Below are 24,605 nucleotides of genomic sequence, written 5' to 3'. Positions count from 1 at the left end.
TGTACTTTTCCTCCAAGACAGGACACCATTGTAGTTGAATGTGCTCGGAACCACAAAAGCCTTACCTCTCGTGATAACATTTAACAGGTGTAGCCTGTGTCTCGCCAGCCTAATGATATGTTATTAGACCTACACCGCCAGCCACCCTCTCACTCAAGAGTAAACACATGTAATACGGTTGTGTGCGTCAAGGGGCCACCATCTCTGGGAAAATGCTACCTCAGTTATGGGAGTTTAGGCGAGAGAGTGAAGCGAGGTAATGCTAGAACAGTGCCATGAGTTAATCCTTACAAATCCTTTAGAGGATGTCAGACAGGTGTGGAAAAGGAGAGAGAGAGAGAGAGAGAGAGAGAGAGAGAGAGAGAGAGAGAGAGAGAGAGAGAGAGAGAGAGAGAGAGAATTAGACGCATACCTGAACCTGGTCGGCACACCTGTCTGGCTGGTTGGATTGGCTGAGGGAGGGAGGGAGGTACCAACTGTAAAGTCTGCAGTTACTCCATCATGATGACAACAACCTCAGTCTCTCTGGATACCTGTTGAGAAAAGACAGAAAGAGAGAAAAGGGGAAAAGTGTGTAACAAGGAACAACAAGATAGAGGAGGGAAAGACTGACAGAAGACAGGACACTGGACATTATCCACCTGGAAGTCTCAAGGACCACAGAACAGGTACTAGGTCCATCTCAAAATGATAAAGTCCTAGCTAATAAGCAAGCGTTTTGCATATATTCTCATGTGGGCCAGTGCATTGTGTGTGTGTGTGTTTCTCCAATACTAGCCTATTGTACACCTGTCACATGATGGATCACAAGTGGGTTTGTCAGTGGTGCTCAGTTTGTAGAATTGGTATGATAATATTATATTGGAGCTAGCTCATTTCCATTCTCAAAATATACACCAGGAGGAGCCATGTGAATCTGTGAAGAAAGCATAAGCATATGTAAATGTGGGGAAAGTCTCAGGTGGAGACCCAAACTTAGTCCTGAAAAATTTAGAAGTACTGAGACCAGGAAGACGTAGCTACTTTGCATGTGTCTCCTTCAATATCTAATTACATTAGGCCTCAACATAGATGTCACTTAAATATCTAGCTAACAATAGCTAGCAGTAGAGTAAACTCAAAAACACAGACTATTTCCCTAGTACTATTCCACAGTAGGGCTAGCTCCTTCTAGCCAGCTAGCTACTTCTCCCGTAGGTAGCTAACTACAGTATCTAGGCAGGGCTCCGAAATGAAGGGTGTCCTGTTGTCCCGGTGATGATAAAATGTCTGGAATGTCTGGGAAGATTCAAACACTCTGGGACAGTTCTGGGAGGATATATCTAAATTCATACAACTACTGTACATACAAAACACGTAATAATAATACGCTGTTAAAGCTAATGCAAGAGATTAGAACCTTAAAATGTTGATGAGCTGTTACGTTTGCACATGTTGAGCGCAGCTATGCGCACTAAACAGTAGGTTATGTGTCAATGTTCCAAATGCAATTCATGGGAACACACTGTTCTAAAGAGCTACATTCAGGCTACACAGAATAGATGTACATACGCTAGTATTCCAATGTTGACCTTTTTACAGGCAATTTTTTACGTGAATTTCTGGCTCAGCCCCATTTATCTATTTCAATAGTAGGCTACTCTTATTAGCAAATTCAATTACTGTGAATGACCTAGGTTCTCGAGTAGACCCTCTCTCTCTCTCTCTCTCTCTCTCTCGCTCTCTCTCTCTCTCTGCCTCTCTCTCTCTCTCTCTCTCTCTGCCTCTCTCTCTCTCTCTCTCTCTCTCTCTCTGCCTCTCTCTCTCTCTCTCTCTCTCTCTCTCTCTCTCTCTCTCTCTCTCTCTCGCTCTCTCTCTGCCTCGCTCTCTCTCTGCCTCTCTCTCTCTCTGCCTCTCTCTCCTTTTCCACACCTGTCTGACATCCTGTAAGGATTAACTCATGGCACTGTTCTATGTTCATATCAAAACATTAAACACAATATGTAGACTATTTTAATTTGGGATGGTTCATCTTCATTTTGGGGCGATTTAAATTGCACTTCAGAACGATTCTGGGATGGTGATAAAAACGGTTAATCTATTGGCAGCGGGCAGCAGCAGGCTGTCTACACTCACTGAGAGCTCCTGAGTCTTCCTATGGTTGGCGGTTGCAGTAAAAAAGTACTAATTATATACCACATACATACTGTACATATAATATATAACCCTTGAACTCAACTCTGGATCTCAAAGCCAGTTCCATTGCATTTGTTCATTGATCCCCTCATATTTACTGATTGTGGCTGGATCCGGCACCGACAGAGATGGCCGCCTCGCTTCCTAGGAAACTATGCAGTACTTAGTTTTTCTATGTATTATTTCTTACACTGTTACCCAGGAAATCTGAAGTTTTATTACATACAGCCGGGAGGAACTATTGGATATAAGAGCAACATCAACTTACCAACATTACCACCAGGAATACGACTTTCCCGAAGCGGATCCTCAGTTTGGTCCACCTCCCAGGACAATGGGCCGCAGAAGGGGCAGACGGAGCGGTCTTCTGGTCAGGCTCTGTAGACAGACACATCGCCCACCAATCCCGAGTATACTACTCGCCAATGTCCAGACTCTTGACAACAAGGTAGACGAAATCCGAGCAAGGGTTACCTTCCAGAGAGACATCAGAGATTGTAACATTCTCTGTTTCGTGGAAACGTGGCTCACTAAGGATACGTTATCGGAGTTGGTACAGCCACCTGGTTTCTTCACACAGCGCGCCGACAGAAACAAACATCTCTCTGGTAAGAAGAGAGAAGGGGGTGTATGCCTTATGATTAACGAGTCGTGGTGTCATCATAACAACATACAGGAACTCAAGTCCTTTTGTTCACCTGACCTAGAATTCCTTACAATCAAATGCCGATCACATTATCTACCAAGAGAATTCTCTTCAAGTATAATCACAGTCGTGTATATCCCCGCAGACACCTTGACGGCCCTGAAAGAACTTCAATGGACTCTATGTAAACTGGAAACCACATATCCTGAGGCTGCATTTATTGTAGCTGGGGATTTTAATAAGGCTAATCTTAAAACAATGAATGAGCGACCCGGGCTGGCACATTTCTGGATCATTGTTACTCTAACTTCCGCGACGCAAGCAAAGCCCTCCCTCGCCCTCCTTTCAGAAAATCTTACCACGACTCCATTTTTGTTGCCCCCAGCCAGATCTGCTCAGGTCTGTTCAACGCTGGTCAGACCAATCTGATTCCACACTTCAAGATTGCTTCGATCACGTGGACTGGGATATGTTCCGGATAGCGTCGGACAATAACATTGATGTAATTGCTGATTCGGTGAGCGAGTTTATTAGCAAGTGCATCGGTGACGTTTTACCCCCATCGACTATTAAAAGCTTCCCCAACCAGAAACTGTGGATTGATGGCAGCATTCGCGCAAAACTGAAAGTGCAAACTACTGCTTTAAATCAGGGCAAGGCGACCGAAAACATGACCAAATAGAAACAGTGTAGCTATTCCCTCCGCAAGGCAATCAAACAAGATCAGCGTCAGTATAGAGACAAAGTAGAGTCACAATTCAACGGCTCAGACAAGAGAGGTATGTGGCAGGGTCTACAGTCAATCACGGACTACAAAAAGAAAACCAGCCCCGTCGCGGACCTCGATGTCTTGCTCCCAGGCAAACTAAATAACTTCTTTGCTCGCTTTGAGGACAATACAGTGCCACCGACACGGCCTGCTTCCAAAACCTGCGGGCTCTCCTTCACAGCAGCCAACGTGAGTAAAACATTTAAATGTGTTAACCCTCACAAGGCTGCCAGACCAGATGGCATTCCCAGAGCATGCGCAGACCAGCTGGCTGGTGTGTTTACTGACATATTCAATCAATCTCTATCCCAGTCTACTGTTCCCACATGCTTCAAGAGGGCCACCATTGTTCCTGTTCCCAAGAAAGCTACGGTAGCTAAACCACTATCGCCCCGTAGCACTCACTTCTGTCATCATGAAGTGCTTTGAGAGACTAGTCAAGGATCATATCACCTCCACCCTATCTGACACCCTAGACCCACTCCAATTTGCTTCCCGCCCCAATAGGTCCACAGACAACGCAATCGCAATCACACTGCACACTGCCCTAACTCATTTCAGCCCTCTCCTGTACTCCCTGTTCACCCATGACTGCACAGCTATGCACTCCTCCAACTCAAATATCAACTTTGCAGACGACACTACAGTGGTAGGCTTGATTACCAACAATGACGAGACGGTCTACAGGGAGGAGGTGAGGCCCGCAGAGTGTGGTGTAAGGAAAATTATCTCACACTTAACGTCAACAAAACAAAAGAGATGATCGTGGACTTCAGGAAACAGCAGAGGGAGCTGCTCCCTATCCACATCAACGGGACAGTAGTGGAGAAGGTGGAAAGTTTTAAGTTCCTCGGCGTACACATCACGGACAAACTGAAATGGTCAACCCACATAGACAGTGTGGTGAAGAAGGCGCAACCGCGCCTCTTCAACCGCAGGAGGCTGAAGAAATGTGGCTTGTCACCAAAAACACTCACAAACTTTTACAGAGGCACAATCGAGACCATCCTGCCGGGCTGTATCACCACCTGGTATGGCAACTGCTCGCCCACAACCGTAAGGCTCTCCAGAGGGTAGTGAGGTCTGCACAACGCATCACCGGGGGCAAACTACCTCCAGGACACCTACACCACCTCTCACAGGATGGCCAAAAAGATCATCAAGGACAACAACCACCTGAGCCAGTGCATGTTCACCCCGCTATCATCCAGAAGGCGAGGTCAGTACAGGTGCATCAAAGCTGGGACTGAGAGACTGAAAAACAGCTTCTATCTCAAGGCCATCAGACTGTTAAACAGCCATCACTAACAATGAGTTGCTGCTGCCAACATACTGATTCAAATCTCAAACCACTTTAATAATAACAAATTGGATGTAGTAAATGTATCACTAGTCACTTTAAACAATGGCACTTTATATAATGTTTACATATCCTACATTACTCATCTCATATGTATATACTGTATACAGTATATACTGGCCCTGGTCCCTTGTGTGTTGGCCTATATAGTAGTCTACCACATTTTGAGTTCTATCAACTTTAAGTCCTGTGTGACTGTGAGTCTTGTCCCACAAAATACGTGTCTTTGATAGCCAGCTCTGTACATTTATCTGCATCCCAATAGATGATGGAAATGGAAGTATTATGTCATTGATTTCACGTTGCCTAGTCACCTGATAGTTGATGATAAGTAGTACTCAAGGTACAGATGCATGATAAGAGAGATGGCAAGTACCTGTGGATTTTCCTGCAAGAGAACATTAGTATGAGATAACACAGTGAAGGAAGTGAAGAAGTGCATTCTATTTAAACCAGTATGGCTTTGGGTGACCAAAGCCAATCATGTCATTCATGTCATGCATTTTATCAACAAATTCAAACACTACTAACTTATAAAACAAAAGGGCTGATTTGTCCCAAATTTTGATAAAATATTCCGACCTGTCACTTGCGGTCACATTGCGCTTATGAAAATATATATATTATCGTAAGGATGCGGTAGCCTAAACCTACTGGTGATGTTAAACACGTGTTCTTCAATCATGTTTAAGATCTGACATGCCATGCAGCCCAGTGCAGCGCAAGACATGTCATAGGCCAATGGTTAACCAATCATATTTTTCAAATCCTGAAAGGCAAAATTCCAGGTAACCTTGGAGTGGAAAGTTATGCCTTACCAGTTTGCTTCTGAGGAAGAGCTGAAAAAGAAAGTAAGTAGCTGTATTAGGTGGAAATATAGAAGGTCATTTCGTCCAACTTCATTCAAAATATAGATGTTTATCTTGAGACAATATGTGTGGGTATAGGCAGATGTTGCAATTGGAGGATGCATTTGGGCATATTCTATAATGAGATTCAATAGGCTACATCTGTCCGTACAAACGCTGAGAAATGATGACGTAATTTAAATTTGTATTGCTCTCTTCCACCTTAAACCCCATGAGCTCTCTCTCTGTGTGTGTGTGTGTGTGTGTGTGTGTGTGTGTGTGTGTGTGTGTGTGTGTGTGTGTGTGTGTGTGTGTGTGTGTGTGTGTGTGTGTGTGTATGTATGTGTGTGTGTGTGTGTGTGTGTATGTATGTGTGTGTGTGTGTGTGTGTGTGTGTGTGTGTGTGTGTGTGTGTGTGTGTGTGTGTGTGTGTGTGTGTGTGTGTGTGTGTGTGTGTGAGTGAGTGCATATGGATATTTTACATGTGGCACCCCTAGTATTGCTACTGACATTAACCATAAACAAATGAAAGATAATAATAAGTACTAACAACATGATTTTGAACATGACATTGTCTAGGTAGTGATTTGTGAAAGTAACATTGTGTGAGCCCCAAATAGCAGTTTAGGTTACAGAGTGCAAACGAGTAAGTGAGGATTACTAGCAGTCTTATTTTGTATTTTAAACATATTGCCTAATTATAGTGCATGTTTAAAGATGTTTCCTGTCAGGCAGAGGCTGTGGCCTATTGATCCTTGTTTTCTCCAACCAGACCAGGTTGTTTTACCATGTTGCCATAGGCGACAGTATCAGCGCTGGTTGAGGTCTCCTCTGTGCTACCGGTCCTACTTCATTCCACCCCCTGTCTGATGTGACAGATACAGGCCTACTGTGTGAGCTAACTAGGGTAAACATCAGTCAGAGTGCACAGACCACATTCTTCTACATTATCTCACAGGCAGCCATGCTTGACTGAGACAAATGTTCCTCTGTGGAGGACACAGTCTGTGTGTGTGTGTGTGTGTATGTGTGTGTGTGTGTGTGTGTGTGTGTGTGTGTGTGTGTGTGTGTGTGTGTGTGTGTGTGTGTGTGTGTGTGTGTGTGTGTGTGTGTGTGTGTGTGTGTGTGTGTGTGTTATGTAATACAGTGTTGACAGACATTACCTAAACAAAAGTGACATTTACACATACTCTCAATCCACTTAATACCTGGGAGCTCCTGTCCCCTAGCTGCAGAGATCCAGATAAGTAGCCCTACCAGCCAGCCTTAGCGTCTCACCGGCCCCAGCCTCCAGCCCCAGCCCCATCCCCAGCCCCAGCCTCCAGCCCCAGCCTCCAGCCTCCAGCCCCAGCCCCAGACTCCAGCCCCAGCCCCAGCCTCCAGCCCCAGCCCCAGCCTCCAGCCCCAGCCCCAGCCAGGCTCCCTCTGGGCTGGGAAGATTCCTCTCAACAAACTTTTTAATGACACCTAACACTTGTGTTCTGTTGCCCCCTAGCTGCAGAGTTCCAGACCAGTAGCCCTACCAGCCAGCCCTACCGTCTCCCCTGTAGAGCTCCAGACCAGTAGCCCTACCAGCCAGCCCTACCGTCTCCCCTGCAGAGCTCCAGACCAGTAGCCCTACCAGCCAGCCCTACCGTCTCCCCTGCAGAGCTCCAGACCAGTAGCCCTACCAGCCAGCCCTACCGTCTCCCCTGCAGAGCTCCAGACCAGTAGCCCTACCAGCCAGCCCTACCGTCTCCCCTGCAGAGCTCCAGACCAGTAGCCCTACCAGCCAGCCCTACCGTCTCCCCTGCAGAGCTCCAGACCAGTAGCCCTACCAGCCAGCCCTACCGTCTCCCCTGCAGAGCTCCAGACCAGTAGCCCTACCAGCCAGCCCTACCGTCTCCCCTGCAGAGCTCCAGACCAGTAGCCCTACCAGCCAGCCCTACCGTCTCCCCTGCAGAGCTCCAGACCAGTAGCCCTACCAGCCAGCCCTACCGTCTCCCATGCAGAGCTCCAGACCAGTAGCCCTACCAGCCAGCCCTACTGTCTCCCCTGCAGAGCTCCAGACCAGTAGCCCTACCAGCCAGCCCTACCGTCTCCCCTGCAGAGCTCCAGACAAGTAGCCCTACCAGCCAGCCCTACCGTCTCCCCTGCAGAGCTCCAGACCAGTAGCCCTACCAGCCAGCCCTACCGTCTCCCCTGCAGAGCTCCAGACCAGTAGCCCTACCAGCCAGCCCTACTGTCTCCCCTGCAGAGCTCCAGACCAGTAGCCCTACCAGCCAGCCCTACCGTCTCCCCTGCAGAGCTCCAGACAAGTAGCCCTACCAGCCAGCCCTACCGTCTCCCCTGCAGAGGTCCAGACCACTACCTCTACCAGCCAGCCCTACCGTCTCCCCTGCAGAGGTCCAGACCAGGAGCCCTACCAGCCAGCCTTACCGTCTCCCCTGCAGAGCTCCAGACCAGTAGCCCTACCAGCCAGCCATACCGTCTCCCCTGCAGAGGTCCAGACCAGGAGCCCTACCAACCAGCCTTACCGTCTCTCCTGCAGAGCTCCAGACCAGTAGCCCTACCAGCCAGCCATACCGTCTCCCCTGCAGAGGTCCAGACCACTAGCTCTACCATTTTCCCCAGAATGGCTCTCTCCGGGTCGGGTGGCTTCCTCTCTGAGGATCAGTTCATCTGTTCTATCTGCCTGGATGTGTTCACCAACCCAGTCTCCACACCTTGTGGTCACAGCTACTGTCTGGACTGCATCTCCACCTACTGGGATGGTATGTATTGTGGCTTTGTATATACTTTACACTAGCTGAAAAATAAGTGTTTACATAGGTCTATATACTGTATATTACCTGAAACAGAAATGTTCATAGGCCTATATACTGTATATTACCTGAAACAGAAATGTTCATAGGCCTATATACTGTATATTACCTGAAACAGAAATGTTCATAGGCCTATATACTGTATATTACCTGAAACAGAAATGTTCATAGGCCTATATACTGTATATTACCTGAAACAGAAATGTTCATAGGCCTATAGACCCTACCCAACTTGAAATATAAATGTACATTTGTTTGTATGTACATGAGCCCAATACAGGCAACAACTTACATCCATGCAACCTTATTGGTTGTTTCCTATTAGTAGGCCTATTTCATCACATCCCCATTCAGAGATCAAATGTATTCCGCCATGTGAATGAATGAAATGAACTGTAACTTGTTGTTGAAGGAGGAGGAGGGAAGACGTGTGTGTGCCCGCTGTGTAAGGAGAGCTTCAGGAAGAGGCCGGAACTTCACATCAACCGCACCCTGAAGGAGATCACCGAGCAGTTTAAGAAGATGGCGGACGGATTGGACCGGGGGGCCATGGTGTTTGAAGGAGGGATTGAGAGTCAAGGTTGGGGTGGCGGTGGAAATGAGGGGGTGTCATACGGGGTTGAGCGTCCTCCGGTCCCTCCAAGACCCCCAGGGATGGGTGTGATGCCTGGGGATTTGTTGTTGGAGATGAAGACCAGGTTCCAACGACCTTCGAACTCCAGAACCCCTCCGCCCGTCCTCCACCCCCACCCGCCCTCACCCTTCTCCTCCAACACCACCGCCCTCTCGCCCCCTGCCCCTCCTGTTGTCCCACGCAGATACACCCTGAGCGGGCCGGCTGATTCCTCCACCGACGCGCCTCTCTGTCCTGAACACCAGAGGGGGCTGGAGTTCTTCTGCCGGACAGACCAGACATGTGGGTGTGCCGTGTGCATGGAGGGAGAGCACCATGGACACCAGGTTATACCAGCCAAGAGAGAGTGGCTCATTAAGAAGGTAGGGAGAGGGACAGAGGTGTGTGAACTAATTCTGATGGAGATGTAGGGTACTCCAATTGCAATGCTACTACTGTAGAAATGAAAACATACTGTATTAACCAAAGCTATATAGTCAGTTTAATCAACTCTACACAAAAGAGACTGGGTGTTTGAAACATATTTAAATTGTGTTAATCACATGCTTCGAGGTAGAGGTAGATATGTACATACTAGGAATACGGAATAAGTACATTGCAGTATGTTGACTCCGGTCTGTTTCTGTATGCAGTCTCAGTTGGAAATCACAGAGGCAGAGCTGAGGGACATGATCACACAAAGAGAAAAGAAGGTGGAGGACATCAGGACATCACTGGAGAATATACAGGTGGGTGTCTGGAACACACACACACAGACACACACACACACAGACACAGCACACACACACACACACACAGACACACACACACACACACACACACACAGTAAACACACAGACACAGTACACACACACACACACACACACACAGAACACACACACAGACACAGTACACACAGTACACAGACACAGACACAGTACACACAGAACACACACACAGACACAGTACACACACAAGGACACAGAACACACACACAGTCACAGTACACACAAACAGACCACACACGCAGTCACAGTACACACACAGACACAGTACACAGTACACAGTACACAGTAAATCAAAATCAAAAATCAAATGTATTTATATAGCCCTTCATACATCAGCTGATATCTCAAAGTGCTGTACAGAAACTCAGCCTAAAACCCCAAACAGCAAGCAATGCAGGTGTAGAAGCACAGTGGCTAGGAAAAACTCCCTAGAAAGGCCAAAACCTAGGAAGAAACCTAGAGAGGAACCAGGCTATGTGGGGTGGCCAGTCCTCTTCTGGCTGTGCCGGGTGGAGATTATAACAGAACATGGCCAAGATGTTCAAATGTTCATAAATGACCAGCATGGTCGAATAATAATAAGGCAGAACAGTTGAAACTGGAGCAGCAGCACGGCCAGGTGGACTGGGGACAGCAAGGAGTCATCATGTCAGGTAGTCCTGGGGCATGGTCCTAGGGCTCAGGTCCTCCGAGAGAGAGAGAGAGAGAGAGAGAGAGAGAGAGAGAGAGAGAGAGAGAAAGAGAGAATTAGATAACGCACACTTAGATTCACACAGGACACCGAATAGGACAGGAGAGGTACTCCAGATATAACAAACTGACCCTAGCCCCCCGACACATTAACTACTGCAGCATAAATACTGGAGGCTGAGACAGGAGGGGTCAGGAGACACTGTGGCCCCATCCGAGGACACCCCCAGACAGGGCCAAACAGGAAGGATATAACCCCACCCACTTTGCCAAAGCACAGCCCCCACACCACTAGAGGGATATCTTCAATCACCAACTTACCATCCTGAGACAAGGCTGAGTATAGCCCACAAAGATCTCCGCCATGGCACAACCCTAGGGGGGGCGCCAACCCAGACAGGATGACCACAACAGTGAATCAACCCACTCAGGTGACGCACCCCTTCCAGGGACGGCATGAGAGAGCCCCAGTAAGCCAGTGACTCAGCCCCTGTAATAGGGTTAGAGGCAGAGAATCCCAGTGGGAAGAGGGGAACCGGCCAGGCAGAGACAGCAAGGGCGGTTCGTTGCTCCAGAGCCTTTCCGTTCACCTTCCCACTCCTGGGCCAGACTACACTCAATCATATGTCCCACTGAAGAGATAAGTCTTCAGTAAGGACTGAAAGGTTGAGACCGAGTTTGCGTCTCTGACATGGGTAGGCAGACCGTTCCATAAAAATGGAGCTCTATAGGAGAAAGCCCTGCCTCCAGCTGTTTGCTTAGAAATTCTAGGAACAATTAGGAGGCCTGCGTCTTGTGACTGTAGCGTGCGTGTAGGTATGTACGGCAGGACCAAATCAGAGAGATAGGTAGGAGCAAGGCCATGTAATGCATTGTAGGTTAGCAGTAAAACCTTGAAATCAGCCCTTGCCTTAACAGGAAGCCAGTGTAGAGAGGCTAGCACACAGTACACTGAACACAGTACACAGAACACACACACAGACACAGTATACACATACAGAACACACGTACAAACACAGTACACACACGCAGAACACACAGTCACAGTACACACACACACAGTACACACACAGAGACACAGTACACAAACAGAGACACAGTACACACATACATACCACACATACAGACACAGTACACACACACAGACACAGAACAAACACACAGTCACAGTACACACATACAGAACACACATACAGACACAGTACACACACACAGACACAGAACACACACACAGACACAGCACACTGTACACACACATACAGAACACACACACAGACACAGTACACAAACACACAGACACAGTACACAGAACACACACAGACACAGTACACATATACAGAACACACACACAGACACAATACACAAACACACAGACACAGTACACAGAACACACACAGACACAGTACACACACAGAGAACACAGACACAGTACAGACACACAGAACACACACACAGACATCGTACCCACACACACAGAGCGTACTGTGCAATTAATTTTCTCTCTCTCTCTCTCTCTCTCCCTCCCCTCTTTGTCTTTCCATCCTCTCACCCTGCCCCTCATCATCCCTCTCTCTCCCTCTCTCTCTCCCTCCCCTCTTTGTCTTTCCATCCTCTCTCCCTGCCCCTCATCATCCCTCTCTCTTTCCCTGCCCCTCATCATCTCTCTCTCTCTCTCTCTCTCCCTCATCATCCCTCTCCCTCTCCCTCTCCCTCTCCCTCTCCCTCTCCCTCTCCCTCTCCCTCTCCCTCTCCCTCTCCCTCTCCCTCTCCCTCTCTCTCTCTCTCTCCCCAGGTGTGTGCGGAACATGAGACAGCAGGCAGCATGCATGTGTTCTCTGCCCTGGTGAGCTCTGTGGAGAGGAGCCAGGCAGAGCTGTTGGAGGTGATAGAGATGTCACAGCGGGCTGCACAGCACCAAGGACAGACCCTCATCAGAGACCTAGAGCAGGTCTCTTTTTATTCGTTAATTTTATTTGAGTGAATGGTTTATTTCAGAGAGAATGGTTTATTTCAGAGAGAATGGTTTATTTCAGAGAGAATGGTTTATTTCAGAGAGAATGGTTTATTTCAGAGAGAGGACAATAATATCAATAGCAGCGAAGGCAGAGCTGACACAATATTATTAAAACGTATTGTACTAGATTTGGGTAAACAGCTCATTTGCATCTTCAGTAGGTGATCAATAAAATACATTCATGCCGCTATCTTTTTTTGCTTCTGATATTGGTGATTGTTGTCTTTGTGACTGTGTTGCTGCAATGGTTGACAAACCAATTCCCTCTGGGATTATTAGTAATAAAGTATTTCTTGTCTTTTCTATCATAGGAGATCTCTGAGCTGAGGAAGAGAAGCGCTACCCTCACCCAGCTAGCCCAGTCTGACGACTACGTACTTTTCTTCAAGGTTAGAGACTCTTTCTGTTCATCACATCTTTTTGTCTTTATTCATCCTTTTCAACCATTTCTACCTTTTTTGAAATCGTTTTTTCCTTTAGTTACCTTAGTTACAAGGTAAGAGGTACTTTTCCTTTCCATTCTCTTCATTTAAAATGATCTTGCTACTTGTTTTTTCTAATTAATTTATTCCTCCATTCTCTTTATTCCTCTTCTCAGACATTCTCCACCCCGCCTCAGACCAGGGATTGGTCGGATGCTGTTGTGACCTCTGAACTCACCTCAGGGGCGGTGCTTCTGACTGTCAATCAAATGGTGGAGCGGTTTCGGGAGGAGCTCAAGAGACTGCCGGAGATCTGTGAGTTAGGGCTGACCGTTGTAGAACTCCTATACATTCTATCTATGAGTACTATCAGTTTCAAAGTGGGCAAAACTGGTTGAAATTACGTCAAGATTTTACCACTTTTGCTCGCTGGGTTGTTGCAAGTGACAAATAAAGAATATCACCAATACTGTAGAGTTGAGACGGTCTAATTTTACTTTATGAGCACTACTAGGCTACAATACTGTAGCGTTGTGACTGTCTAACTTACCTTCATGAACACTAATAGGCTACAATACTGTAGTGTTGAGACGGTCTAACTTTACTTTATGAACATGACTAGACTACAATACAGTAGTGTTGAGATGGTCTAACTTTACTTTATGAACACTACTACAATACTGTAGTGTTGTGACTGTCTAACTTTACTTCATGAACACTACTAGGCTACAATACTGTAATGTCGAGACGGTCTAACTTTACTTTATGAACACTACTACAATACTGTAGTGTTGAGATGGTCTAACTTTACTTCATGAACACGACTAGGCTACAATACTGTAGTGTTGAGACGGTCTAACTTTACTTTATGAACACGACTAGGCTACAATACAATATGTAGAGGATGATGTAGACCATCGAATCTCAACTGGTGGGTCGTGACCCAAATGTAGGTGGCAAGCGGTTTTGAATGGGTTGTGTGTGTGTCAGTAAAATAAATAAAACATGTTATGAAAAAATACTCCAGTCTGAACTTAAACAATTTAAACCAGGTAGAGAGTGTGAATAAATGATAATGAACTTACTTTTTTTTTTTATCATTTAATCTCTGAACAGTTTGTCTTCAATCACAGTATTTTCAATATAAAGCTATTAGCAGCACTATTTTGGTTGATTTTGTTGTCTCAAACCAGTGAGTTTATTAACAATCTTCATCAAGAACATGGGCAAAATGTATTTATTGACAATGAAAGAGGTGGGAATGTTGTTCCCTTGTCATATAATTGCTATATTTAAAATCAATACAGAATTCAAAATAGTTTTTCAGATTATATTTTGCAGATTATTTTTCCCAATGCAAATATTGTGTCGTGACAGACAACCTGGTTAATTTGGGGTCCCAAGGCAAAACCAGTTGAGAACCTATAGACCCATACACTGCATTGTCTTTTGTTGGCCAGGTCTGCGTCCTCAACCTCAAACAGACCAATCCGTGGGGAGATATAGTCCAAGTAAGGTTTACACGCTCAAAGTACCATCCCATCTGTATCTTTTAGTGTTAATTATGATCTAATATGTGTCTGATATTGATTAATGCATTCTCTTATGTTTGGCCAGGGTTGCGTCCTCAACCTCAACCAGACCAATCTGTGGGAAGATGTAGTCCAAGTATGATTTTCATTCATGTCTGTGTCACACTCAAAGTCCCAGCTCCTCCCATTCTGTGTGTCTAATAATCTATACGGTATTGATTTGATTGATTCTCTTTTGTTTGGCCAGGTTTGCTTTCTCAACCAAACCATGCTGTCGGAAGAAATAGTCCAAGTAAGTCCAAGATAACATTCATGTCTCTGTCACACTCACAGACCCAACAGATGTATAATAATTCATACAGTAATTGATTTCCTGTATTCTATTTTGTTTGGCCAGATTTACCTTCTCAACCAGACCAGTCCCTGGGAAGAAGTAGTCCAAGTAAGATTTAATTCACGGCTGCTTCTGTCACACTCATCCCTTTCCATTTGTTTCTAATAATAACACTGTATTTGATTACATGATACTGTTTTGCCAGGTTTGCGTTCTCCACCTCCACCAGAACACTCTGTAGGAAGTCCAGGTTTGGATTCGTTCCTGTTTCTTTCACACGCACAGGCCCATTCCATATGTGTCAGTTACCAATGATACATAAAGTGTCTAATTAAGGTATAATGACCGAGAAGGCGGTGTTTGGAGGATAAATTGGCACAGGTGTTGTTAGGCCCGAGACAAATATATCCTCCAAACACCGGCTTCGAGGGCATTGTCACTTTTATACAACAGGTTACTAACATATTCAAATAACGATTGACATATTTTCATTAAAAGCATTAACTTGATTAATTTATTCAAACTATTTCATCCTTCCACAAGATATAAGCCGACACAGATCAAGGGTTGCTACCCAAGCTGGCTGGTCGTTCATTCTATCAGTTCGGTTGTCAGAGACGCGACCCAGTCGTTCAATTCTGTATCTATGAATGCGATCCAGTCGTTCATTCTAAATGTTCCATTGCCATACTGGCTGGAAACTTCGTATCCCATGCTTGCTAGCTTGCCAACTACGGCTATCTTACAGTCACGTCAAACACTGCATCCAGAATATCAACAGTAGCTGCATTAGCATTAGTTTAAGCTGTTTTCTAGTGACATTTATTTGGATACATCCACCACAATGAGCTAATGAGGCGCGATTTCGCCTGGCATAGAACATTTTCTATCTCATCAGGACGTTGTTGTTCAGAGGAGCTAGCCAACAACACAATAACTTCCAATTGAAGCTGGAACAACTGCAAACTAGCTACACTTCGTCTCGTTTTACCTTTTTTCAATTGACATTTCTTGCTATACTGTATACCTAATGCCAGCTGATTCCTGATTTAGACTGGCTGAGAAACGCTGCCTGTCTGTCTCATCCCGAATCCCAACACCTTAATTACCATGGGACAGCTGGAGATCGAATTTGAATATTGAAACAATGTTGAAAATGTCAGAGAGACCAACAGCAAGGTTTATACAAATCTCCGCTGTTGAAAACGAAATGTTAGTCTAAAAGAATGTCTAGATGCTTTTTATAGTGGAGATAAAGTTCATAAAGTGCCTGGCTGGGCTGATGAGACAGTGGACTGCGCAGTCTGAAGGAACAGAGTAAATAGGCATTTTAAGGTGACAGATTTAGCCGGTGGTAACTTGTGGAATAGACACCGGCTGGAATGCGATTTTAACCAATCAGCATTTAGGATTAGACCCACCCATTGTTTTATTACACGTATTCTCTTTTGTTTGGCCAGATTGGCTTTCTCAACCTCAACCAGACCAGTCAGTGGGAAGAAATCCAAAACCAAGTAAGGCTTTGATTCATTTATTAACTCAAAGTCCCAGTCATGTGATAAAACATACAGTATTTGATCAGGGGTTAGATGGTTTAACACCTCTCTCTCTCTCTCTCTCTCTCTCTCTCTCTCTCTCTCTCTCTCTCTCTCTCTCTCTCTCTCTCTCTCTCTCTCTCTCTCTCTCTCTCTCCAGAGGTGAGGAGAGTGCAGGAATATGCAGGTATGTACTTCCTTCTTCCTGTATCATGTTGTCTGTGTCCATGTGTCAAGCACATTCCTGCTAGTTATAGACACAAAACTGCTGATTGAACTCTTGATTGGTGATTGATGACTTTTTCTCCCTCTTTCTCTCTGCCTCTGTTCTCTCTTTCTCTCCCCCACTTATTCTCTCCCTCTGTATGTCTCTCTCTCTGCCCCCCCCCTCCCCTTCTACCTCTCCCCTCCTCTCCCTCTCAGTGGACATCACCCTGGACCCCCTCACCGCCCACCCACGCCTGCTCATCTCCGACGACGGCAAGCAGGTGCGCTGCTGGGACCGCTACCAGCCCGTGGCGGATGGCCCCGAGCGCTTTGACCGTGTGGTCTGCGTCCTCGGGCGCCAGGCCTTCTCTTCGGGACGCCATTACTGGGAGGTGAGAACAGAAGCAGGGCTAGTTTCATTCCAACAGCCATCGGGCTGAAGAACAGTGGGTCATAATGGGGCCTGATAGATGGAGGGACTGTATGCCAGGGATGATGTGAATATACATGTGCTCACCTTCCAGTGTTGTTGTATAGCATGATGTTGTATTGTAGTGTATTGATTATGATTTTGGGTGATTTGTATTCGTAGGTGGAGGTGGGTGGGAAGACGGACTGGGACCTGGGCGTGGCTAGCCACTCCATCAACAGGAAAGGGAAGATCATAGTAAGCCCCGCCCACGGCTACTGGTTCCTGAGTCTCCGGGATAAGAAGGACTACGCGTTCCGAACGGAACCGTCGACAGCGCTGGGCCTCAACCACAAACCCAACCGTATAGGGGTCTACGTAGACTGTGATAAGGGACAGGTGTCCTTCTATAACGTGGAAGCTAAGATGCTCATCTATACATTCACCGACAGCTTCTCGGATGTCATTCATCCCTTCTTCAGCCCTTGCACCAATAAGTCTGGCAGGAACGAGGCGCCGCTCATCATTTGTCCTGTCTCGATGCCTCTGGTGGACTGAGATGGGTTTTAGTTTTTTTGTTCATTCCTAAACGTAGTTTCGTTCAGTCTGTCCTTGTTCAATGTTCTTCACTGAGCCAATAGGACGGGACTGGATAGGTCAAAGCAATATGGTGGAAGCTATAGCTGATGCGCCCAATATACCCAGATGTCTCATGTCAACATAGGGAAGGGAACAAGGCCAGAAGAGAGGGAACAATTTTCTGGAATGAAATACAGTCCCTTAGAACCATTCATAATGACCTCCTGTGTTCTATGGAGCTGACCAATGGATAATCTGGATACTGAGTCTGGATTGGACTGATCATTTTGACCAATACAACTCACTACAGTCCATCAGTCTGAGAATGAAGGATTTCACCATCTGTCCTTATCACAGGATGGATGAATCTGTCTATATAGGGTCATATGTGTCTCACATGGCTCCCTATTCACATATAGTCTGCTTCTTTGACCAGAGCCCCATGGGCCCTATGTATTGCATTACTATAGGGAATAGTGTGCTATTTGTGACATAACCACAGTCATTACAAATAAAACATATTACTTGTACATTACAATCCAGTTTTTGAAGAATGTCCACAATAAACCAAATGTAAACTATGTGGACTGGGAGCCACTGAGTAAGACCCAGAGACAAACACAAAGACAAAGAATCCTTTATGAGCCAGTCAATTTAGTCATCATATTCTACACAGAGTGGACAAAACTTTAAGAACACCTGCTCTTTCCATGACACAGACTGACCAGGTGAATCCAGGTGAACGCTATGAGCCCTTACTGATGTCACTTGTTAAATCCACTTACATCAGTGTAGATGAAGGGGAGGAGACAGGATAAATATGGATTTTTAAGCCTTGTGACAATTGAGACATGGATTGCGTATGTGTGCCATTCAGAGGGTGAATGGGCAAGACTAAAGATGTAAGTGCCTTTGAAAGGGGTATGGTAGTAGGTGCCCGGCTCACCGGTTTGTCTCAAGAACTGCAACGCTGCTGGGATTTTCACGCTCAACATATTGGATAGCCTGGGGTGAATGAGACTGAATACTTTTTGGAAAACTATATTAGTGACAGAATATATTTGAATCATGTTGTAATAGGAGTTCAATTGGAGGCTAATCTAATAAATCATTGCATGAATTTTTCTAAAATAACCCTGACCTTGAGTTGTCCATCTTCTTGAACTTTTTAGTACAGTATTGTATAGGCTATTATATTATACCATGTTAGAGCCTATTAAATTAGCATGTTCAATAAGGCTACAAATAAAATATTTATCCAATTGATAGCCTGCATTTCATTAAATCTGAAAGCAGGTATAGTGCCAATACCACAACTATCTAATAGGCAGAATAATTACAGTGTAAACGTGATGTTTACATGAGGAGTGTTGAAAAACCTCCCTCCCCGCGATGCCTGCATCCGCCAATGACTGCAGCAAAGGTCACCGAGAAAGCGACGTACCAGGTATGGCTGTTGTAGACTGCGTCGGTCCGGAGGAGGAGAGCTGGAGAGGAGACTGAGTAGAGCCAAAGGAAATAAGAGATCAGACAAACACAGCAAGCAGCATGCCGTTTGGGATGGTAACGCTTCCCACTGTCCGATACCATCATCACTAAGCATTGAACAAATCTTCAAAGCGGTAAGTGCTTCGATAGGTTTTTTAATTACGTTACACATTTTCATAAACGCTTTCTTGCAGCTGGGAGGAATCCAGTTCGGAGGTTCATATCGTATTGACATCTAACTGGGCGTAGGCTAGGCTATCTGCCGATCTGCCCGTCTGTCTGTCTGTCTGTCTGTCTCTCTCTCAGGCTGAATATATTCGATTTGATTTATGTCACAATGACAATATAACGAATATGTTGTTGTTGTCCAAATATATTCGTTGCAGTTTTGCCCATCCGTTGAAACGACAGCAAATGCAACTCTGTGCCTATGTTCCAGTTTTGATGCGCACTCCATCCAATGGGCATGCAGTGTGTGTGATCATCAACATGGACATTGTAACATTAGAATAAAAACACTGGTGGGCTATGTGATTGAAAGGAACAGCATTGAATTGGCTATATATTCAATAAACAACCCAAGCAGCCTAAGGAACACCTGTTCGCAAGTATTTTGTAATTAGGCTAAAACCGGTCAAAAATGTCCCGGGCGGCGCACGTATCGATGTCCCTCCCTGTTGATGCGGTGGTGGCGGTTCGGGGCTGGGTCGTTCCCAACAGTGCCGCATGTGAATGTAGAACAGTGACAGTGTCCAATAAGGTAGAAGCCTACCAACCGCGATGCCTTTGCACAATGCGTCCAGGTCCCATTGATAACTGCAGTGGTGTAAAGTAACAAAGTAAAATATAGTTTGAAGTAGACTACTACTTCATTATTTTGGGGGGATATCTGTACGTTACTTGAAGCCTACAACAGTGCATTTTGAAAGTTTTCAGACCCCTTGACACTTTCCACATTTTGTTAGGTTACAGCCTTTAAAAAAATATATATATATATATTTTTACTCATCAATCTACGCATAATACTCCACAATAACAAAGAAAAAACAGGTTTGCAAAAAAATTAAATCACATTTACATAAGTATTCAGACCCTTTGCTCGGTACTTTGTTGAAGTACCTTTGGCAATGATTACAGCCTTGAGTCTTCTTAGGTATGATGCTACAAGCTTGGCACATCTGTACTTGCGGAGTTTCTCCCATTCTTCTCTGCTGATCCTCTCAAGCTCTGTCAGGTTGGATGGGGAGTGTCGCTGCACAGCTATTTTCAGGTCTCTCCAGAGATGTTCGATTGGGTTCAAATCCGGACTCTGGCTGGGCCTCTCAAGGACATTCAGAGACTGGTCCCGAAGCCACTCCTGCGTTGTCTTGGCTGTGTGCTTAGGGTTGTTGTCCTGTTGGAAGGTCTGGGGCAGGTTTCCGTCAAGGATCTCTCTGTACTTTGCGCAGTTCATCTTTCCCTTGATCCTGACATCCCCACAGCATGATGCTGCCACCACAATGCTTCACCGTAGGAATGGTATTGGCCAGGTGATGAGCGGTGCCGAGTTTCCTCCAGACGTGACACTTGGCATTCAGGCCAAAGAGTTCAATATTTGTTTCATCAGACCAGAGAATCTTGTTTCTCATGGTCTGAGAGTCCTTTAGATGCCTTTTGGAAAACTACAAGCGGGCTATGTGCCTTTTACTGAGGATTGGCTTCCGTCTGGCCAATCTACTATACATGCCTGAGTGGTGGAGTGCTGCAGAGATGGTTGTCCTTCTGGAAGGTTCTCCTATCTCCACAGAGGATCTCTGGAGCTTTGTCATAGAGGTCCATTAGAGGTCGACCGATTATGATTTTTCAACTCCGATACCGATTATTGGAGGGCCAAAAAAAGCCGATACTGATTAATCAGCCAATTTAAATAAAAAAAATGTATTTATAATAATGACAATTACAACAATACTGAATGCACACTTATTTTTACTGAATATAATACATCAATAAAATAAATTTAACCTCAAATAAATAATGAAACATGTTCAATTTGGTTTAAATAATGCAAAAACAATGTGTTGGAGAAGTAAAAGTGCAATATGTGCCATGTAAAAAAGCTAACGTTTGAGTTCCTTGCTCAGAACATGAGAACATATGAAAGCTGGTGGTTCCTTTTTGGTTCCTCCAAGGTAAGAGGTTTTAGGTTGTAGTTAATATAGTATTTATAGGACTATTTCTCTCTATACTATTCTATTTCATATACCTTTGACTATTGGATGTTCTTATAGGCACTATAGTATTGCCAGTGTAACAGTATACCTTCCGTCCCTCTCCTCGCCCCTACCTGGGCTCGAACCAGGAACACATCGACAACAGCCACACTCGAAGCAGCATTACCCATCGCTCCACAAAAGCCGCGGGGGGAATAACTACTCCAAGTCTCAGAGCGGGTGATGTTTGAAACGCTATTAGCGTTTCAAACCCCGCTAACTAGCCAGCCATTTCACATCGGTTACACCAGCCATTAGGCTGATAGGCTTGAAGTCATAAACAGCGCTGTGCTTGCGAAGAGCTGCTGGCAAAACGCATGAAAGTGCTGTTTGAATGAATACTTACGAGCCTGCTGCTGCCTACCATAGCTCAGTCAGACTGCTCTATCAAGTCATAGACTTAACTATAACATAACACACAGAAATACGAGCCTTTGGTCATTAATATGGTCGAATCCAGAAACTATAATTTCGAAAACAAAACGTTTATTATTTCAGTGAAATACGGAACCTTTCGGTATTTTATCAAACGGGTGGCATCCCTAAGTCTAAATATTGTTGTTACATTGCACAACCTTCAATGTTATGTCATAATTACGTAAAATTCTGGCAAATTAGTTCGCAATGAGCAAGGCTAACCAAACTCTTGCATATACCCTGACTCTGTGTGCAATGAACGTAAGAGAAGTGACACAATTTCACCTGGTTAATATTGCCTGCTAACCTGGATTTCTTTTAGCTAAATATGCAGGTTTAAAAATATATACTTCTGTGTATTGATTTTAAGAAAGGCACCGCATCGATTATATGCAACGCAGGACACGCTAGATAAACTAGTAATATCATCACCATCAGGTTTTCTTCCAGAATGGTCCTGTATTTGGCTCCATCCATCTTCCCATCAATTTGAACCATCTTCCCTGTCCCTGCTGAAGAAAAGCAGGCCCAAACCATGATGCTGCCACCACCATGTTTGACAGTGGGGATGGTGTGTTCAGGGTGATGAGCTGTGTTGCTTTTACGCCAAACATAACGTTTTGCATTGTTGCCAAAAAGTTCAATTTTGGTTTCATCTGACCAGAGCACCTTCTTCCACATGTTTGGTGTGTCTCCCAGGTGACTTGTGGCAAACTTTAAACAACACTTTTTATGGATATCTTTAAGAAATGGCTTTCTTCTTGCCACTCTTCCATAAAGGCCAGATTTGTGCAATATACGACTGATTGTTGTCCTATGGACAGAGTCTCCCACCTCAGCTGTAGATCTCTGCAGTTCATCCAGAGTGATCATGGGCCTCTTGGCTGCATCTCTGATCAGTCTTCTCCTTGTATGAGCTGAAAGTTTAGAGGGACGGCCAGGTCTTGGTAGATTTGCAGTGGTCTGATAGTCCTTCCATTTCAATATTATCGCTTGCACAGTGCTCCTTGGGATGTTTAAAGCTTGGGAAATCTTTTTGTATCCAAATCCGGCTTTAAACTTCTTCACAACAGTATCTCGGACCTGCCTGGTGTGTTCCTTGTTCTTCATGATGCTCTCTGCGCTTTTAACGGACCCCTGAGACTATCACAGTGCAGGTGCATTTATACGGAGACTTGATTACACACAGGTGGATTGTATTTATCATCATTAGTCATTTAGGTCAACATTGGATCATTCAGAGATCCTCACTGAACTTCTGGAGAGAGTTTGCTGCACTGAAAGTAAAGGGGTTGAATAAAAAAGTTTGAAATATCCAATAAATGTCGTTCCACTTCATGATTGTGTCCCACTTGTTGTTGATTCTTCACAAAAAAACAGTTTTATATCTTTATGTTTGAAGCCTGAAATGTGGCAAAAGGTCGCAAAGTTCAAGGGGGCCGAATACTTTCGCAAGGCACTGTAAGAATGATGGAAGCAACTGTTTTCTTAGGTACCTTTCAATGCTGCAGAATCTTTTGGGTACCTTTCCCCAGATCTGTGCCTTAACACAATCCTGTCTCGGAGCTCTACAGACAATTCCTTCGACCTCATGGCTTGGTTTTTGCTCTGACGTGCACTGTCAACTGTGGGACCTTAAATAGACAGGTGTGTGCCTTTCTAAATCATGTCCAATCAATTGAATTTATCACAGGTGGACTCCAATCAAGTTGTATAAACATCTTAAGGATGATGAATGAAACAGGATGCACCTGAGCTAAATTTCGAGTCTCATAGCAAAGTGTCTGAATACTTATGTAAATAAGGTATTTATGCTTTTCATTTTTAATACATTTGCAAACATTTCTAAAAACCTGTTTTCGCTTTGTCATTATCGGGTATTCTGTGTAGATTGATAAAAATGAAAATAAATAATATAGAATAATACAGTAACGTAACAAAATGTGGAAAAAGTGAAGGGGTCTGAATACTTTCCGAATGCACTGTACTTTTATTAGGCCTTATTGTCCCTGACACCAACAGTAGGCTAGGCTACTCGATAATCGAATGCTTAGCAGGACAAGGAAGAATGGTCCAATTCATCCAGTTTCAAGAGAACATCCTTGGTCATCCATACTGCCTCTGATCTGGCCAACTCACTTAACACACATGCGTTGTTTGTAAATGATGTCTGAGTGTTTGTAAATGGTCTGTTGGTCAGTGTTGGAGTGTGCCCCTGGCTATCCATTAAAAAAAAACAATTGTGCCGTCTGGTTTGCTTTATATAAGGAATTTGGATGGATTTATAGCTTCTACTTTTGATAATTAAAGCTACAATATATAACTTTTTGGGTGACCCCAACCAAATGCACATAGAAATGTGAATGATAGATATGTCATTCTCATTGAAAGAAGTATAGAAGTGGTGTATCTATTCTATGTGCTCCATTTCTATGCCTCCCATTCTTAATTTTTTTTGTGTGACTTTTACTTTCCGTTTGCACACCAGCTTCAAACAGCTTCAAATAAAATATGGAAAATATATTCACAGCAGTTTTCATGGTCCAATGATTCTCTACTTGCTTGTTTTGCCGCATAAACTGAAATTAGGCAAACTATTACATTTTAGCAACCAGGAAATGGAGTTATTTCTGCATAGTGCATCTTTAAGTGTATTTAAAACCAGATAGTTTTAGATTTCTACTCAAGTAGTATTCTACTGGGTGACTTTCACTTCCACTTCAGTC

At 44.8% G+C, this 24,605-nt stretch overlaps 1 protein-coding gene across 3 annotated transcripts; it reads left to right on the top strand.

Moving 5' to 3' along the window:
* Positions 1 to 390: 390 nt before the first annotated feature.
* LOC116370514 (E3 ubiquitin-protein ligase TRIM11-like) lies at positions 391 to 18,860 on the top strand. 3 transcript variants are annotated; one of them, XM_031819780.1, is made up of 17 exons: positions 392 to 668; positions 7,294 to 8,281; positions 8,380 to 8,551; positions 9,015 to 9,598; positions 9,869 to 9,964; positions 12,486 to 12,641; positions 13,019 to 13,096; positions 13,306 to 13,444; positions 14,590 to 14,640; positions 14,747 to 14,797; positions 14,909 to 14,953; positions 15,059 to 15,103; positions 15,201 to 15,245; positions 16,456 to 16,509; positions 16,691 to 16,717; positions 16,954 to 17,129; positions 17,330 to 18,860. In XM_031819780.1, exons 3-17 carry the CDS (start codon positions 8,413 to 8,415, stop codon positions 17,702 to 17,704), a joined length of 2,061 nt encoding a protein of 686 aa, XP_031675640.1. In that variant the 5' UTR covers positions 392 to 668; positions 7,294 to 8,281; positions 8,380 to 8,412; the 3' UTR covers positions 17,705 to 18,860. The 3 variants fall into 3 exon arrangements, with proteins under 3 accessions (XP_031675639.1, XP_031675641.1, XP_031675640.1); XM_031819779.1 differs by having other exon boundaries at positions 391 to 668; positions 7,294 to 8,551; XM_031819781.1 differs by lacking the exon at positions 14,909 to 14,953 and having other exon boundaries at positions 391 to 668; positions 7,294 to 8,551.
* The last annotated feature ends 5,745 nt before the right edge of the window (positions 18,861 to 24,605 follow it).

This window comes from Oncorhynchus kisutch, unplaced genomic scaffold, assembly GCF_002021735.2.
Source record: "Oncorhynchus kisutch isolate 150728-3 unplaced genomic scaffold, Okis_V2 scaffold2587, whole genome shotgun sequence".
Lineage (NCBI taxonomy): Eukaryota > Metazoa > Chordata > Actinopteri > Salmoniformes > Salmonidae > Oncorhynchus > Oncorhynchus kisutch.
This window is presented reverse-complemented; position numbering and strand designations above follow the sequence as displayed.